The sequence below is a fragment of the Onychomys torridus genome, chromosome 8 (genome assembly GCF_903995425.1).
Source record: "Onychomys torridus chromosome 8, mOncTor1.1, whole genome shotgun sequence".
NCBI lineage: Eukaryota > Metazoa > Chordata > Mammalia > Rodentia > Cricetidae > Onychomys > Onychomys torridus.
The window spans coordinates 17,431,720-17,450,568 of NC_050450.1; the positions used below are offsets into that span (position 1 = coordinate 17,431,720).

The 18,849-nt window shown below is 53.6% G+C and overlaps 2 protein-coding genes across 4 annotated transcripts in view; one reads left to right on the forward strand and one right to left on the reverse strand.

The window, feature by feature from the left end:
• Positions 1 to 17,050, reverse strand: part of Ntn3 (netrin 3) — a 30,634-nt gene extending 13,584 nt beyond the window's left edge. The window contains exons 1-6 of one of the 2 annotated variants that reach the window (XM_036194530.1): positions 15,576 to 17,050; positions 15,316 to 15,504; positions 15,081 to 15,230; positions 14,901 to 14,951; positions 14,710 to 14,784; positions 12,969 to 14,438 (exon numbers count right to left, since the gene is read on the reverse strand). In XM_036194530.1, coding sequence (XP_036050423.1) covers positions 14,089 to 14,438; positions 14,710 to 14,784; positions 14,901 to 14,951; positions 15,081 to 15,230; positions 15,316 to 15,504; positions 15,576 to 16,503 — 1,743 coding nt within the window. In that variant the 5' untranslated portion in view covers positions 16,504 to 17,050 and the 3' untranslated portion in view covers positions 12,969 to 14,088. The remainder of the gene's footprint in view (positions 1 to 12,968; positions 14,439 to 14,709; positions 14,785 to 14,900; positions 14,952 to 15,080; positions 15,231 to 15,315; positions 15,505 to 15,575) is intronic. The other variant, XM_036194531.1, reaches the window with a different exon arrangement.
• LOC118588292 (SH3 domain-containing protein C23A1.17-like) lies at positions 1,652 to 13,971 on the forward strand. Of its 2 annotated transcripts, none has more exons than XM_036194536.1 (2): positions 1,652 to 2,033; positions 12,669 to 13,971. In XM_036194536.1, the coding sequence occupies exons 1-2, from the start codon at positions 1,969 to 1,971 to the stop codon at positions 13,321 to 13,323; spliced, it is 720 nt and encodes a 239-aa protein (XP_036050429.1). In that variant the 5' UTR covers positions 1,652 to 1,968; the 3' UTR covers positions 13,324 to 13,971. The 2 variants fall into 2 exon arrangements, with proteins under 2 accessions (XP_036050429.1, XP_036050430.1); XM_036194537.1 differs by lacking the exon at positions 1,652 to 2,033 and adding an exon at positions 2,048 to 2,688.
• Positions 17,051 to 18,849: the final 1,799 nt, after the last annotated feature.

Genomic DNA, 18,849 nt, shown 5'->3' on the forward strand with positions numbered 1-18,849 from the left:
GTAACCATATGAGATTGATGTTAATGTGTCCCAGTGGGACAACCTTGCTTTGAGCAGGACCAGTCCTGCTGCTGACTGGCAGGGGTGGGGAATCCCCCTTGTATGTCTCAGAAAGCAGTAGGCCCACCTGCCTGTTTCCCCTCAGCCATGCCCAGGCCATGCTGCACAATTTCCCACCTACAGAGCCAGCACAGGCCCACTCTTTCTGGTGACAAGGACCTGTTTCCCCTGAGCGGAATAAAAACATTTATAAATAGAACAGGAGTTGAGCAGAGCACACCAACCTGTTCCAGGTTGAACATTAAACTGAAGCCTCCAAAAGTGATGGAGCTACTGTTCAAAGAACTCCTTCAGGAAGGAGCAGGCACAGAGTGCTACTTACTTACAAGAGGTCCAGGGAATGAGCTGGAGCTGGAGGAACACTGAGGCAACGTGCCCAATGGTCTCTCCTCCTTACATCCCACTCAAAGGGAACCATATGTTACTGAGGTTAGGCACATGCGGCTTTTTCCAGGCATTTGTAAAATGGGCTCAGCTGCCTTGTAATTTCAGAGGGTCTGACACCTTTTGACCGCTAAGGTCAATAGGCATGCATATGGTGCATATATGCACACACAGGCAAAACATTCATAATTATAAAATAAAGCAAAATTTAAAAATATTTTAAAAGATGGGCTCAGGATGCTTTTATCATGTAATAAAGGAATACATAATTGTGCTGGAGAGATGGCTTAGAGGTTGGGAGCACTGGCTGTTCTTCCAGAGGACTGGGGTTTGATTCCCAGCACCCACATGGTGCGGCTCATAGCCATCTGTAATTCCAGTTCCAGGGCATCAGAAGCCATGGGTGGTTCAGATACACATGCAGGCAAAACACTCGTACACACACAAAAAATTAAAACTACATCAATTAAAAAAGAATGCATAATCACAAAAGATCAGGTAAGACCAAACTACAGAGGAAAACGTATGAGTACGGTTCAAATCATTGCTTGGGTCCTAGCTCTCTTCAACTGAAAGATTTCTACCACTATTACTTTGGTGTATGGCTCTCAAAACCGTTTATTACATTTGCACACATAATACAACTGAGTCATATCTTTTATAGACTGGTCGTTGAGATGGGGAAGTAAGGAAGGCACGAAATTCATTAAAAACATAAAATAAACCAGGCTTCTATACTCACACTTTGGAGAATTAAATCATTTATTTATTCATTCATCCTTTTTGTTTTGTTTCTGAGACAGGGTTTCTCTGTGTAGCCCTGGCCTGGCCTGGAACTCACTCTATAGACCAGGCTGGCTTTGAACTCAAAAACCCACCTCTACCTCCTGAGTGCTGGGATTAAAGTAATTCTTTTTCTTTTCTTCCTTCCTTCCTCCCTCCCTTTCTTTCTCTCTCTCCCTTTTGGTGTTTTGGGACAGGGCCTCTCTATGTAGCCCTGGCATAGCCCCGTGTCACTGTTTAGGGTGACACAGCACACACAGTGGTGTGGACCCTGCACAGTGGTGCCACTGTGAACGGTGCTCATGAATCCTCTGTCCCTCAGCCTGAGGGCTGGGGGTTGTGATCTGCACCACAAACACTGCATTGTCCCAAGGGCCTCTCTGCCCTCCTCCAGTTTTCAGCAGAGAAGAGCCGGCTCTCTCAGCGGCATCTTTGGCTGGCCGCTCTTCTACAGTCCCATGTGCTGGCATGGGACACACTCCATAGCTGTGCCTTCAGCTCTGGGCCTCACCACTGCTCCAAGAAAGAGGAAAGATGCCACTTGACCCCCGCTGAACCCATGGAACGATCGTGGTGATGGTTCAGACGGCAGGGGCTCCACCAGGGGTCTGTAGGGGGATGGATATTTTACTGAGGCTCCATGGAGTAATGAAATTGCCACAGTTGGGAGAAGAACTCAGCAGTGTTGGAGGCATGTGAGAAGGGGACAAAGACCCTCGCAGAGCAAGCGGTGTGGCCAGAATGCAGTCAACACCAGGAGCAGCGAGGCCAGCAGGGCAGGAGCCAAAACATGCATACACAGAGAGGTACCTGGGTTTTACGCTAACAACAGTGGGAAATGGAGAAGGGCGTGAACGGATAGAGGTTCTGGTGTAAGGGTTAAACCAAGACTGTTTATAGACAGTACTCCATCAGCATGACACACCAGGACAGCTCAGATGTCCCAGCATTTTTCTTTTGAGGCTGCACTCGATACTCAGGAGCCTTTGGGAGGACTATCCCAGTGGCCAACCCTAATAAGGTGTGTTCTTCCATAGGCCGTGAGGCCAGAGCTTGGGTTCTGGTGGTAGCCCCAACTGCCTCTTTCAACAGTTTACTTCCCTGCCGTGAGCTGCATCTTTCTCCACTTGACAGCTTCCCCTACATTTTACAGCCTTTTCTCTACCAGTACAGTGACTATTTGAAAGTTCAAGGTACTGAAGATAGGAAGAGAGTATGTCTTTTAAAGAAAACAAAAAAATGTATGCGGAAAGAAATGCTTTCTAGTTCCCCAAAATGTTACGTTGCTGAATTGGATGACATGTCACAGAGGACACCTGCAACCTGTCATAGGAATGTGTCCTCTGCCCACAGTGCTGCCCTGGGTTTGCCAAGGATAAGACCAAAGGCTCAGGGGAGCCATAGATGGCTGCAGGCTCAGCCACATGGCCAGGCCAGTCTTCTCTGAGAAGAGGCATTCCTGTAAGATATTTCTCCTTTCTTTCTTTCTTCCTTCCTTTCTTCCTTCCTACCTTCCTTCCTTCCTTCCTACCTTCCTTCCTTCCTTTCTTTTTTTCGAGACAGGGTTTCTCTGTGTAGTTTTGGTGTCTGTCCTGGATCTCACTCTGTAGACCAGGCTGGCTGGCCTTGAACAGATCCGCCTGCCTCTGTTTCCTGAGTGCTAGGATTTAAGGCGTACGCCACTGCTGCCCGGCTCCTGTAAGAGATTTCTACCACAAATGCCCCAGGGAAACTCAGGAGTCAACACCTTCCATCTATAGTAAGCTTTTGTTTTGCCCTCTGTCCACAGAGGAGGAAGGTGGCCAGGACTGGGCTGAGAGGAAACCATGGTCACTGACACTGGCTTGACTGTCCATCATCCCTTCTGGTGGGACTCTGCCCAGGAGGTAGGGCTGGGTAGTGGTGTAAGACCGGCCCAATGAACCCAAGCTTGACTGCTTGGTCCCCAGCAGGTCACCTTCAGGCTGGCTGCCAAAGGTGTGGCTGCACAGCCCACCCTGTTCAGTCCCAAGGCTAGCCTGACAGCACAGGATTTACTGCAATTAAAGATGAAGGCAGTGGGAGAGGAGAGGTGCTGGAGAGTCCCCTGCACGGAGGAACACCCAGTCTGCTGAAATCCTAAGGCCTGTGCGCCTTCCACACAGCACTGCTCTGCCTGAGGTGTAGGCCTCTTGAGTTAGCTCTGCCCTAGCTCCCGTCCTCAGCAAGGTCAGGACTCCCTTTTCAATACCATGAGGCTGTCCCAAAACACTGCTTTAGTCATGAGACTGATTTCTCACCTCTTTTCCCAAACAGGCGGACTTGAAAACAAACTCCTTAGCATGTGACATACAGACTGTGCCCTGAGGTTTACATTGTAACACCTGGACACTGGGTGTCTTCCCTTCCTAGCTCCTTGTCCTTGTCACAGGGAATGGAGGAGCCAACAACAACCATAGCTCCCTTTGCTCCAAACATTTATTCATTCCTCAGTCTTTTAGTTAGTTGCTCCTCCCTGCCTGCCTCAGGCTGGACCCTGGGGATAAAACAGAGCAGGGCTCCAGAAGAGACCCACAACCATAAATGCACACAGTGAACACAGTGATGTTACCTCAAGTCTATAGACATGGGGAGCTGGTTGGGCTGGGTGAAGACAGGGTACTGAGGGATAGCATTGCAGGAAGGAAGGTGGGGGAGACACCACTAAGTTGGGGGTCTTTGGTGGGCAGTACTGAGAAACTGGTGTGAGATGGGAAGCAGGAGAAGTTAATATGTGACATCCTAGATCTCCAGTTAGAAAGCCACCCTGATGTCTATGATAGAAGAGTCAGGGAGAAAGAAGGGTCTAGTCCAGTGGAGAAAGTGGAGAGAAGGGCTAGTGGGTGGGCCACGGAAGGTCCAGATGGAGTGGCCCCCAGAAAGAGCTTAGGGGCAGAGTCCAGCTGATCCATGAGTTTCCTGCAATGCTGGTGATGCAGGGAAGGTATCCACACCCTCATCCACACACAGCCACCAAACAAAGACAGACTGTCCTAAGGGAGCCCTATCCCCCGGTGCAGCCTTAGCCTGACAATGCTTCTCCAGCCACAGGAACAAGCTGACTATGACCCAGGCCCCTGCCTGACTGAACCTTAGTCACCATGCCACATGCTGGGCAGGGCTCAGCTTTTCCTCCCTAGTCTTAGCAATCCCCACATGCTTTCCTGGAGACTGGAAGCAGGATGTAGGACAGAAATAAAGAATGGACAGACTGGACCCCAAGCCTGAGCTTAGGGGAAACCTGATGTCTAGCAGGCATCATAGATAACACTGGACAACAGAAGGGGGCAGTGAGGCACTGTGGGCATTTCCATGTGACAGACAAACATATGTTCCTCCCACACAGGTCACACTAGTATAATTCAGGGCATGCCCATGCTTGACCTTCAATCTTAACAACAGGGACATGGAAAAAAAAAAAAAAAAAAAAGAGCCTGTAAGTTCAGGGGAGGAGCAATATGCAGACCACTAAAGAACACAGCAGACCTCGACATCTATTCAGCATTGGCAATGCCTGGGCTGTCTGGGGCGGGGAAGGCACGGCTATGACTATTGTGATAGTGATGGTTTGCTCTCTGATAAGATGCTCAGAGTGCCAACATGCCCTGAGCACCTGGCCCAGTGGTGAATGTGGGGAGGGGATTCAGTGGCTGAGAATAGAAATGCCAGCATGTAGGGAACCTGAGAGAGCATCTGAGATGGCAAGCACGGGCAGATGCTGGGAGAGGTGTGTGTGGGTAACCTAAAGGTATACCACTGAGAGGGAGGAGGGAGGGCTAGAGGAACACCTTCGACAGCTGTCGGGGCCAGGGCAGGGGTGCTGGGCCTAATTACACCCTCTTGGTACATGAGCTTTCCTCCTACCCACTAGGGACAAATCTCCAAGGATGTGCCATTCTCTAAGAACCTGCTGGACATTGCAGAGACATACAAGACCTCAGGGAGTTGTCAGGAATCTTGGGCACTGGATGCCCATTGTTGGGCACTGGAGGTACTGGATGCCCACTGTCTCCTTAGACCTCAACCCTGGCACAGGATAGCACAGAAGAAACCTTAAAAGTAAGGGGCAACTACCCTAATCCACCCATCCCACATCCAGTCTTTTCAGAACTTTCTTTCAAATATCTCCCAGGTCTCTTGTACCTAGTTGGGTGTAGCAGATACAGAAACAAGATATCTGCAGCACTGGCAGGAAGTAGATTTGTAGATACACTGATAAATAGGACATATTTAGGGTGGTAGAACCCTTCTTGGAGGAGACTCCAATGGGAGGGCAGATAAGGTACAGTGGCATTCCATGGAGAGGACCAGAACACACGGCAGTAGGGAAAGCCTTCTGTGTTCAGGAGACTTGACAGATTAACTTCCCCTGGGAGTGAGAGGCACAACACAGTGGCCTTTGTTCACTGAGGGTCCATCCCCACCCTGTTAGGAACAGATGCCACCAGGGCACTGACATGAGGAAGTATGGGCTTTCATTCTCGAGAGATCTCTCTGTTGCCAGGAAAGTGGTTACAGAAGCAGCAGCCATCAGAATCACTGTTAGAAGGGACTGAAGGCAGGCTGACCACCTGGGGTATGTTGCATTTAGGGTACAAGCCACCGTGGGCCTTCACAGGCAGAATGTCATGATGGGAGAGGTCCCACACAGACATGCTTCCAGACTACTCCCTTGGAGACCTGGCCTCCTCTGAGCCCCACTGCCTAAGAGAACCTCCAGAGCGGAGTGGTGCCAACAGTCGGGGTGATGAGACTCACTCTGGGCGTCAGGATGTTCAACCCCTACTCCTCCTTCTTACCCTGCTCCCCCAGGACCCTCCTTCTCTCTCTTCTTGTTTCTGAACTAGCCTATGGCACCCCCATCACCACCACACACACCTCCCTCTCTGGAGGAATCCCTGCCCCTCCCTTCTCTAGGTCTCTGGCCACCTGCCTCCAGCCCATAGCCTTGTTCTCTGTGCTGTTATCACTAGAAGGGTGGGTTGAGCAGCCCTGCCTCAGGCCCCCGGTGCTGCCATACACACACACACACACACACACACACACACACACACACACACACACCCTACATTAAAATAAAAACCTTTACATTTCTACTATTATATATACCCAGGTCATCCAACCTCATTCTACCCAGAGGCCAAATATTCATAAACAGTGTCTGTCAGTCAGTCTGTCTGCCTGTCTGTCTGTGTGTCTCTCCTCTCCCCCACGCCCAGATAGGTTCTCACCATGTAGAGCTGCAACTCACCTGTAGACCACCTGGCCTCAAACTTACAGAGATCTGCCTGTCTCTGTCTCTCTAGTTCTGGGATTAAAGGTGTGTGCCACCATGGCAGGCCTAGCACCCATTTCTTAGTGCCTCAGCATACACAGTGCTCCTTCCCCTCGTCTGCCAGCCCCTTCACCCTGCTCCTTTGCAGCTAAGCCTAGACCAGCCACACCAAACCTCAGCTCCCACCGTGTGGGAGGCAGCCAAGCTGACGCACGCTTCTCTACACCCACATGAGAGCTGAAGAGGGACCCAAACCATCTGTTCACGGGACTTGATCGTGTCGGGCTCTGGGCGCTGCCTGGCAGCAGGCCTTCTCGGCTTGCCTCCAGCACCTCTCCCGTTCCCAGGCACTGGCTCACAGCCTTGCCCTGACCTCTTCGAGAAGGGCAAGCTGTCAGGCAGGAGCTTCCTTAATCTGGATCCCACTTGGCGCCAAGGCCCAAGGTCAGCCCCTCCAGGGTTCTGATCTCATTTCTGGGGACCCTCACCAAGGCCCTATTCTAGCCCTGCCTCTTCTTTTAAATTTCCTCAGCATCCAAGAGCTGGCAACAGCAGGCTGCACCTATCCTTTAGGACATCACTACCCAGCACCACACAGCAGATACCCCAGGCCCTTATCTCCCCAAAGCACTCATGGCGGATGTCACACCCTAGGCTGCTCTCTGTGGAGGTCTCCTCAATGTCACCGCTGTAGACACCAGCTTCCTCTCAACCTACCTACGCCTGTGAGCTCCGGTCCCTCACCTTCAGCTGCTTCCGAGGCAGTCCACACATCTCATGACCTTCATGCTCTGCCGCGACTCAGCTCAAACCCCAGCACTTTCTCCACGTCCAGGGACTGGCTTGTCACAAGCTCTAACCTGAGACCCTTCCTGTCCTCCACCCTTCCTGCCCTCCCACAGCAGCTTCAGGAGCACTGGCCACGCAGTGCAAACTACAGTCCTCATGATACAATCAGAAGGCATGCTCCTTCTAAGGGACATGAAGGAGGAGGGGCAGGACATATTTGTCCCTTCCTTTCTTAGCTCATGCTAATCAAATCTCCTTCAGGGTCCCTCCAGTGACCTTCCAGGCCAGTGCCCCCTTATCCACGTCGGTTTCCACCCCTTCAGCACACTGAGGCATTGCCCTATTCTTCTACTGGATTACAACAGCTTCTGTACCCAAATGACACGTTACACTCTGCGTGCCTGGGAAGGAAGAAACCAGAGAAGGAAACAGGTTAAGTTTGAAGGCTGAGTAGCAGTAGGAAGCCTTAACAAACTCGTCCTATGCAGTGACCCCAGATGGCAGGCTGTATGCTACCTCAGCCCTGAAGCACAGCATAGGAATTTCTCAAGTATTAATAGTGACTGGTGCTCACAGTTGACTCCCTAAGAAGCTGGTTACAGGGAACTTGATAGTGGGCCTTTTGCTGGTGGCACACAATGGCAGGCACGTGCCAGGTACAAAAGGGATGTAACCAGTAATGAGGCTTGAGTCACAGCACTATGGGCCAGCTGGACTGCTTGCCAGCTGGAAGTTCAAATGCAGGTCTTCTTAGAGGTGCCTAAGATCATATGTGGGACTCTGAGACCCAAGCTTGGCTAGCCATTCTAGACACAGGCAGGGGCTGGATCTCTATAGGGCTCTTTTCTTCCCACAGCAAGTCAGGAAAAGAGCCTCTCAGTTTGTACAGAATGAGAATCTGAGGGAAAAAAATTTCAGCCAAATGACAGCAGCAGCAGAATTTCCAGATCCAAGAGTTCCAAGTTAGGTGTCTGAGACAGGTGTGCCTTACAAGGCTAGGCACATGGCAGGTTCTCAGCAAACATCATCTTCAGACCAAGTAAGACAGCTGTTTGGGAGTCATGAAGGCTTAATCATTTTAATAAGCATTCAAGACATGCTTCCTGCATGCCAAGGTGCCAAGTGCCGGAGGACAAAGACGTGAGGCATTCCTCAGCTCTCATCTCAGGAAGCCATGATCAGGACAGAATACTGGCCAAGTACTTGAAGGTACAGGCACTATGACTGGAAACACAGGGCATCAGAGCCCTCTGCCCACAAGGAAACAGGGCTCAGAAACGGCTTCCTAGAGTGTCTGCCTCAGCTGGGTCCTGAAGGGTGAGGAAGCCTTAGCTCCAGGCAGTGGCACAGAAAACCTGAGTGAAGGACAAAGCCACCAAACACAGAGATCCTTCTGGGTCTAGATGCTGTTTGGAACAAGGGCATAGGCCAGTGAGTATCTTTATGGTTCAGATCAAAAGGCAGTCTAAGGGTGGAGAATGACTCAGTTGGTAAAGTGTTTGTTATTGAAGCATGAGGATGTAAGTGTCCAACCCCCCAGAATCCACATACAAGGCTGGATGTGGCAGGTACATACCTATAATACCAACACTGGGGAGGTAGAGACAGGAGGTCAGTGGGGCTCACTGGCCAGTTTAGCTGAACTGGCAAGCCCCAGGTCCCTGTGAGAGAGACTATCTCAAAAGATAAGGTGGAGAGCAATTGAGACATCAAATGTCGAACTCTGACCTCTACACATAAGAACTCACTTACACATATACACACACCCACAAAGGGGGAAAACAAAGACATTTATAGTCCAGTTCACAGGTTCCAAGAAGCCTAAAAGTCTGGGATTTACTGAGCTGCTAACAAAGGGACGTGTTGTGCTAGGAAGGGCTGAAGGAACCCATGAAGAGAGAAAAATACTGCAGGGCAGGAATATGTCCCATGACTTAATTCTTCTAAGAGTCCACAAGCTTCCAAGACAGGAAGCCTGAAGGGCTTTGCTGGGAAAGATGGATCTAGAGAGAAGGAACAAAGTGATTCAAGGCCAGGCTGGTGAAGGGAGAGCAGCCTTCGGTGAGACCCAGACAATGAGTTACACTTAGAACAGCAAACCAGTTTTTATTCATAAGAGACTCATCAGAGTCTCTGAGAGTGGGTAGAACCCAATTAAACTGTGTAACAAGCTGGGAGACGAGTCACGTACCTGTGATCCCAACACTCAGGAGGCCGACACAGGAGGATCATGAGTTTGAAGTCAGCCTAGGCTACACAGTGAGAGCCCGTTTCAAAAAAAAAAAAAAAAAAAAAATCAAAACCAAGTTTAGAGATAGAGTTCAGTGGTTAGAATACTTGCCTAGCACTAGGCAGAAGTCCCGTGTTCAGATCCCAGTACCACAAAACAAACAGGTGAAAAATCAGGCAGGGCAGAGTTTCAGCAACAGTGTGGCAGTCCATCACTTGCAGGACAACATGCCAGGCTGGAGGGTACAGTACAGATTGCATAGCCCACAGACAAGTGCTCCAAGGCTGTGGCAGACAGGGGCTCCCGTGACAGAACCAGTTTCTCCTTATCCATGTGGCCCCCACAATGTGGAAGACAGACTATAGAGTGGACACCACATGCTTGACCTCGCTCAGTTCTTCCCTAAGTCCTGCCTGTCTCTAAGGCTGACCACCCAGAAGCTGGAGGCCTGGAAGGAAGGCAAGGCATGCTCTAACTGTGAGTTCTAACTGTGAGAATACACTGAGAGGTCCAACCAATGGAGGAAAATGGGACCTTTTGAGATAAGTGGCACCCAGTCTAGAGGTTCCCCAAAAGGTAGACAGGAAAAGTCCCTGGAAGGCAACGAAGCCAAGGAAGGTTGTACCTTTGGTCTTTAGCACCTCCTTTTACTCCATAGAAAACCTGGGTCTCTGACAGAAACACAAAGCTCATCCCTTACTCTACTCCACCTACAAAGCAGCAGGCTACAAACCAGTCTTCTCCCTTATTTAGTGACTTAAGGACATAGCACCAGGAGTCTGTATGTACAGCCCACTCACTCCCCAGCTTAAATGCCACACAGGAACGTTTCCCACTCTCGAGCCCCATGCACACCTCTTTGGCTCCAGACCAGGAGACACTTTACCCACTGCCTGGCACCTCTCCAAACTCAAAGCCTGATTCCTTCCCAAGCCTGTCTCTTTCTGTACTCCAATGCACTGTGGCCTCTGGCTGCCACTCACCCCTTCCACCCTGGGTCCTGCCACTCTGCCCGCTGCTTGTCTCAGTCCGGCCCCTCTGTTTTATGACTGTCTGATGGTACCTCAACAGTGCCCACACTCAGCACAGTGGCCCCACAGCTTTAGAACACATTCATCTGACCAAGTCCCTCACAAGCCACACTCTCTCAGAAGCTTCCAAATCTCACTCAACACTGTGTCCACAGCAAACACACACACACACACACACACACACACACACACACACACACACACAGAGCATTTTCTGTCTTTTTTTCCTTTAGCACTGGGGACTGAGCCTAGGGCCGTGTGCACTCTAGATAAGAATCCTATTACTGAGCGTGTTCCCAGCCCTTTCTGTCGTTTTGAAATGCAGTCCTGCTCTGGCCTAAAATTTGATCCTTTTGCCTCAGTCTCCCTACTGAGATTATAATTGCATGCAACCACACCCAGCTCATTCCCACCCCACCCCAGGTCCTGGGCATTGAACACAGGGTCTCACATATACTCGGTAAGCACTGTTGGAAGTATGAATTCAATAAACACATGTTGAAAGAGTAGTGAAAACCCCCATATAATGAAATGCAGGCTTGTTCTCAGTAAAAGGCCTGAGGGCTTTTAAAAAAAACTTTATCTGTAGTTAGAAGGTGATGGCTGCAAACAGCCACTGAAACAGCTGTTTGTAAAGGTTTTTTTTTTCTTCTTCTATTTAGAGTTGTCAAAACAGAAAAGGTATGCTCAAAGAGGTAAAACATTGAACAGGGCAAATGTTAACTGTTTTTTACAACCCATTTCATTGTCCTGTGTACTTTAAACTAGAAACCATGCAAAGGCAAACACTTTACTATGTCTTTTGAGGTTGGCTCAGTCTCTAATAAGGATTAGGAGCAACACTGTGTACCCAAGGTCACTGAGACTTGCTGGACAGTCCTGGCAAGTGTGGTTAGTCAGAGCTAGTAAGGTACACATGCAGGTGAACTTGCAGTCCCAGGGAGGTGAATTTGATTGTTGTTATGAAAACCCTAGCAGGATCACTAGATTACTTCTGTAACCCAAAAGGCCACCTTAATCCAGCTGAAAGCCATGACATGGCTAGTTCACTAGCTGACATCTATCACTCAGAAAATGGCATCTCTATTCCCTCCAACAACCACTTAAGAGAGTGCCTGGCCCACTGAATGCCAGGCCATGGGGGAGCCACCAGTGAAAGCAATGTGGCCTATTCACATAAAGACCAGATTCTAAATACACTCAGTACATCCCATAAAGTCTTTATCTGAGTCCTGAGGAGATTAGGTGAGGATTAAAGGAAGTACTTGTAGGGGTCACACCACTCAATAGGAATGATCACTATCAAATATCTGAAATGTCTTGATCACTTGTGGGGGTTGGTCTTGACACCAACCTAGGCTACACAGAATTCACACCAGCGGAGCTTGAGAGAGCATGAGCACACTCATTTCTACAACTCAGTGAACATTTACAGGTGCCTATGGCAGGGGTGGGGGATAAACATGAGAATGGAGTCCTTGACCCCAAGTGGATGAAATGGCAAATGTGTCAAATTATGGAGCAGCTGTACAACTGCCTGGAAGTCACCTGCTGGTCTTCCAGCAGAACACATGAAATGAGGAAAATCATTTTGAGCCTCTACCCACTTTGGAAAGACGGTAACACCACTGTCATAAAAGCCAACCTATACCTGCATATGAGCCAGTTGGTTTAGACAAACTTTGGCGCTCAAAGTTAGCTCAGTGAGCCTTAATCCAAGACCTGAGCACAACTGTTTCTGAATTGAGCCAGGTTTGTCAAGGAAAACTGTGGCCCGGCTGCCAGCATCCCTGATAGACTGACTTCTGTCATGTGGAGCCCGCCCCATATGGTGCCAGCTCTGCCCTCCGGCTACGTTATTCAAGACCCCAGAAGCACAGGGCCAAAGTAAGGCACAGGCGACACAGGCCACCCAGTCGGGTCAGGGACACTAGCTGGACAGGCTCTCAGGCAAGGAAAGTACCTTAGCGCCAGGTGGGCAGCTGTGTCATCTTTGGCAAGAGAAGGGCTCGAACTGTTGCAGGTCTCCGAGGGCAAAGGTATATGAACACTGCCGCAATTTTGAGCAAACACAGAAAGAGGATTTCCTATTCCGCAGGGACGGAAAGTGCCCCAAGGGAAGGTTGACACAGAGACAGTTCTTTCCCACGACAAAAGCCGAAAGCAGGCAGCGACAACCGAAGGCAAGGCCTGCCCAAAGGGATCTGACACCCGGGCCCGCGTCACGCACCAGCCTCCGGAGCCCCAGCCCTCGGAGCCCCCTAACCTGCTGCGACCAGGACACCAAGCACCGCCCGTGTCCCCTCTCTCAGTACGTCCGTGCCGCCGGTCAGCGCACGGTGACAGCGACACCCCCCACCCCCCGCATCCAGCCGCCACGCCCCTGCCGCGCACCCACCTCGGCGCCCCGCACCGCACCGCTCCCTCCAGCTCTGCGCTGGACCGCGCTGGCCTTTCTGCGCACGCGCGTAGGCGGCCCCGCCCCACAAGCACGCGCTTGCGGGCTGCCCACCCCGAGCGCCCCGCGTCTCCGCGCCGCCGGCTCTGAGCATGCGCGCTCGCGCCTGGCGGCCGCCAAGTCGGAAGGCTGGGCTAGCCAAACAGCGGTTCCCGCGCTCGGGGGCGGGGGCTCGCCTCAAGACGTGGGGGCTCTAGCGTGTAAGGCAAAGTCGTGGACATCTGGAACCCCGATGGCTGCCCGTGGAAGTCGCCATCTGACCCGGTTACATGTGGCCCCGAACGTCCGGTCTTGAGCCGGGTAGAATGTAGCTAGGGGCGGGACCTGGGCCAAGACTAGGAAATGATGCAGAGAGGGACAACTGGATGGACCCCAGAGATGGGGACTACGGGACAAGAACGAGGTAGGGAAACAGGCAGAGATGCAGCTGCGGATGGGGGCACAAATGCGCGACCGGCTGAGGCAGGCTAGAATGGACGTGGGGACAAGATGCACGGTGTTGGACAGAGGCAGCCATCCTTATACGGGAGGAGCCCACAGTACTCTGCAGATCCTGGTTGGAGGCGGAGAAGTCGCTGTCCTGGCTGTGCGGTTGGACCACGACCCCCACAGCGGTGTACAGGCGTCAATGGTGGCAACAGTGACTTTGGGGAGGTCGGAGGACTCTAGTGTATCACAGCATCGGAGAGTTAATGAATCAGTGACCCACGGGACGTGCTCAAACCCCAGAAGGATCCTAGCATCCCCTGGGAGTGGGGCGGTTCACATCCATTAAGAGATGTTGGATATCAGGATACCCCTTGTAGTAGGCAGCCAGGGTGATGAGATCAGGGTCCTCTGAGGGTGACGACTGCCCTCGGAGCCTCCAGGTAGCTCTTAGAGCCTTCACACCCCTCTGTGTTGGGGGTCGGGGGTCGCCAAAGAAGTTAAAAGCAAGGATGGGGGGAGGAAGGGGGAAATTAGATGGCGACGCACGTGACACTTCCAGCAGGCTAAGGCACTGATGGACACGCCCAGTGATAAGAGCAGTGCCCGCCCAGTCCACGCCCAGCTCGCAGGTTCACGCGGTCCCGCAGCGCCCCCGCCGCTCGCGCCTCTGCAGCCTCCGCAGGCGCCGTGTCCAGGCGTCTCTCCAAGGCAGCACGAGGCTCCCCCGGGCAGCGCTGAGCCCGGGTCCCCGGCCCGCAGTGCTTCCAGCCGCAGCCCCGGGCCCGCCCCCCAGCAGCAAGTAACGCCGGCCGGGGAGGAGGCGCGGGCAACCGCAGGCCGCGTCTAGGGTTGGGACCCACAGCGCGTTGCTCCCGCGCCGAGCGCGCTCCTCGCCGCTGCGGAACACAGCAAGCACTGCTACCGGAAAGCGTGTCCACGCGCCGCGGGCCTCGCCCCGCGCACCCACTGACACCTGCACCGCTGGGGGTGGGGGAGGGAGGGTGTGAGAAAGCGACCAGGCCAGGAAGGGCAGGACCGGAAGGGGTCCCACCCACAGAGTGCCCACCCGGCTTGGGAAGGACATAAAGAGGCCACCCACTAGAGGGAGGTACATTGAAGACCTAGCTGCTGAATGGGCGGAGCCGACATCAGTGGGAAACCCCAGGAGAGGATGAGGCTTGAAGTACAGCCAAGGTCAAGGTGTTCAAAGGAGTTGGGGGTGAGATACAAGGGCTGGGGAGAGGCAGCCTACCATAATCCTTCCGGCAGAACTTCTTCAGGCTGATTCGGTAGTTGCCACGCGCAGGTCTGCAATGTGACTCACAGTCTAGGGGAAAGGGTGAAGGCTAGCAGAGTCCCACGCCTCTCCCCCACACTGGTCTGATTCAGCTATAGCCCCCTTCTCCAGGGTCATACCAGTCTGGGACTCCGGTGTCCACTCACCCTGTGGCTCCACAGGACTGCTTTCTTCAGTGGGTCCAGGGACAGGGGTCTCTAAGGAGCGTGGGAGAATAGTCTATGATGGGGAGGCAGCGGGGATCTGAAGGGCTCAGGGGACAGACAGACAACAGTTGTAGCTGATGTCTTTGGCTGAGGTGACTGAGACAGGGCAGGGTCACTCACTAACACAGGGCGCCACAGGAGAACGGCTCTGCTGGAAGCCTGGGGCACAGCGGTTACAGGTGAGGCCAGTAACACCATCCTTACAGGGACACTGGCCTGTGGTCTGGTTACAGGTTTTGCCAGCAGCACCAACTGGATGGCAGTCACAAGCTGAGAACAGAAGTGAGGGGCTCGTTCAGAAGAGCGTCGGGGTTCTGGGGAAGTAGAGCATGAAGGCATGCAGGTGTGGGCTCACCTCTGCAAGCGCGACGGTCACTCAGGACACGGCCTGGGTCACGGTAGAATCCCTCCCGACAGTAGTGGCAGTGGCGACCCGCAGTATTGTGCCGGCAATTGAGGCACACCCCCCCACTGCGGCGGCCGGACAGACGGTACAGCTCCATGTTGAAACGGCATCTTCGGGCATGGCCATTGCAGGAACAAGCTGCAGGGAGGGATCAGTCAGGGGCAGCCCTGCCTGGCCAGAAGTCCCCGGGCTACCCTCCAAGGCCTCACCAAGGCAAGCGTGGGCTTCCTGCCCTGTAGCCCGCTGCCATGGCCTGTCGCAGTAGAAGGGCTTGCAGCGGCTGCAATCGGGGCCCTCTGTACCATGCTGGCAGTCGCAGATCAGGTGGCCGTGGCTATCCAACAGACACCGTGAGGCATGCCCGTTGCACTTGCATCGACCTCCCACCTGGAGCTCAGTAGCTGAGTAGGAGTAAGGGACGGTGACTTCCCGGTCCCTCAGGTCCCCCAGTGTGGCAGGCCTTGTGAGTAATATGCGAATATCTGTGGCAGTCACCCAGTCTTGGAGCACGGGACTGTTGTCCAGATCCAGGCCTTGTGGGCTGCCATCCTGCACACTGAAGGCCAGAAGGCCTCCACCATCAGACTGGGTCTGGGGGGCTGGGAAGCAGAGGGCTTCTGGCCCTGGACCAGCAGGGCCATCAGCAGGAGCAGGCGGACGGCCATAGTCCAGGCTACAGCTGGAGGAGAAGAAGCCCAGGGGGACCCAGCTGCGGCCATGGTCCTGCGACTTAAGCAGGGCCACGGAGGTAGGGGGAGCTGAGCAGAAGCGAAGGCTCACGAAGACCAGCTCAAAAGCCTTCCCCAGGGGCACCGTGAGGGTTACGTTGAAGGGTGCCCGTTGCAGCAAATCGGAGCGCCAACAGAGAGGACTTGTAGTGCCCGGAGCAGAGGTCAGGAGGTCTGCAGAGTGTGCCCGCTGCGGGTCCGAGGAATCGCAGACGCGATTGGCCGGACTCCCGCACGTGCTGGACGCCAGCACCTCTCGGCCCAGAGCAGCGTTCACTAGGCCTGGTACACAACAGCGGGGCTCACCCGCCTCATCATAGCAGGGGTCGGCGGTGGCCGGCAGCCCTGGGCTCAGTGCAGCGGAGAGCGTGCCCGCGGTCAGCAGCAGCCCCCAGGGCCAGGTGGGCATGGCCGTGGCCGCTGTGGGTCAACCAGCCAGCTTCCGCCCCACGATTCTGCCCTCGAGGAGAGAGCGCCTAGTCCGAGACTCTGCCTGCCGGGTCTGCAGTGCCAAGATAGCAGAGCCCCCGGGCGGCCTCAGCACAGGCCCAGAAGTGGGAGCAGCCACGGGCACGCCCGGGGCCGAGCACAGCAGCAGGGATGTTGGCGAGTCCTCCTGCTAGGCCTGGAGCGTTGACAGGCGTCGCCCCCGCTCCCGGTGCCTCCGCCCGCGGAGGCCCCACCCGCCGCCGGCCGCCAGCACTCACCCACGGAGGGCCAGGAGGAGCAGGTCTCCCGGCCTCCCGGGAAGGGCCCTGGGCGGGCGGGGCCTGGGGCGCCGGGGCTGCAGCCTCCTCCTGGCTGCTGCAAGGGCGGAGGAGCTGTGCCAGAAATGGGTGGGGGGCTCAGCAGGCGCGAGCCTGGTCCTAGCCGGGGGCGGAGCTGCTCGGGCCGGGAAGGAAGGAGGGGAGGGGGCCCTGTCCCGACAGCCAGAATCAGAAGCAGATTCAGACACAGGCTGGGCCAGCGCGGGAGGGGGCTGGGAGGCCCGAGAGCCGGGGGAGGGGCTGGAGAGCCAGGAATGCGCCGACGGGAGGGGGCAGCCCAGCCTTGCAGCCCGTGAGGGACCACCCAGCAGGGTCCTCGGCCCGAAGCCAGGCTTTGGCTGCTCCTGGGATGGTGCCACGTGCTGGGCCGGGGTCTGGGCCACTCCTCCCAGAGGCCCATCGCGCAGGCACAACCTTAGGTCTGAAGCTTGAAGTCTTGGATGCTACCCAGAATAGGGGAACGCAGTTGGGGCTGGCGTACTTGTAGGGTATCCCCAAGGCAGTAAGTAGTCTGTTCTAGCAGAGAGAAACGCAGGTCTGACTTTAAATCCAAGCTGTTTGGATTTCTGGCTGTGAGGCCTGCGTTTCTCAGTTTCCTCATCAACCAAAATGCCTATTGTTCGCCATGCTTGGTGGAGTTGCTGGGACGATTTGATGAGCCGACATGGAAAACATCCTAAACTAGCAGTTCCACTAGGGAGCACCTGGGTTCTGCTAAGTGCAGTCACTGTCACTCAGGGGGATCAGGCCAATCTCTTAACCTAAAGCATTCCTAGGTCTCAGTGAATAGTTGTGTCATATGATAAACCCACTGTCCAGAAGGACTTGGAAGTTTGGAAAGTGGGCAGAGAGTACAGCCTATTTGATGGCCCCTTGAGGTTCAGGGTCTGGCTCCCTGTTGAGGGCCCCCATGGAAAGGTAAGGAGTGCAGTTTGACACACGGAGAAGGGCTGCTCACAAATAAATGAGAGTCAGAATCCCTGAGCCTGACAGTCTACATCCTAGCAAATTTGGATGAGGAAACAGGCCTATGCCCCAGATGAGTTGCCAGGGCAGAAGCTGGAGAGGAGCAGTTAAAGCTGTGAGGTTCTTGCCAAGAGGAACCAAAGATTCTTTTCTTTACTGCCTTTGCCCTCAGCAGGCCAGGCAGAGCTAGGGTTGACTCCAGGAAGAGCGGGCAGGAATACTGTCCCATCTTGGGGGCAGTCCTGATGCCCCAAGACCTAGTTTCAGAAGGGATGCTGACCACAGGCCAGTCTCTGCAACTGGTAGAAGAAGCCATAGGGGGATGCCTGTGTACTCAGACCCACTATCATGGACTGAGTGTCCTGACAAGAGAAAAGGAGAGAGACAGAAGCACTCTGCTTTTCAGGAAAGGAACAGTGAAGCAAGAGTGCCGGAGCCCTCTCAGGACAAACCAAGGTTGCAGCCAAGGAAGACACTTGAAGAAGCAGGAGGACAGTCTGAGAGACACGTGGTTTGCCCTGTAGAACAACTGACTTGGACGCTAGGCAGTCTCCCAGGCCTGCTGTCCATACATGCAGGAATGGGTAATGGAGGAACAGACGTTCGACAGGGGCTATTGGCCTTTCTCTTCACCTAGACAGCCACAGAGCCCTATCTTTCAGCTTCCTACAGGGAACCAGAATGCACCCTTTACAACACGGAGTCATGGGCTGAAGCCATGCTCTTTGGTAGGTCAAGTTCAGAACTAGCCCTTTCCTACCACCTCTTGACCAGTGGTTCTCAACCTTCCTAATGCTGTGACCCTTTAATACAGTTGTTCCTCATGTTGTGGTGACCCCCAACCATAAAATTATTTTCATTATTACTATTTTCCATAACTAATTTTGCTACTGTTATGAATTTCAATGTAAATAATCTGTTTTCCCTTTTGGTCTTAGGTGACCCCTTGAAATGGGGACCTGTGCTAGGTCCTTCTACACTCCCTCCCCCTAGGGATGGGAGGAGCCCTGGTGGGGGATGGG

Bases quoted from the DNA above. Each gene is read 5' to 3' on its own strand.
- LOC118588292 (XM_036194536.1), top strand. From the start codon at position 1,969: ATGCAGTCAACACCAGGAGCAGCGAGGCCAGCAGGGCAGGAGCCAAAA. The intron at 2,034-12,668 runs GTACCTGGGTTT...CCTATTCCGCAG, and splicing joins AAACATGCATACACAGAGAG to GGACGGAAAGTGCCCCAAGG.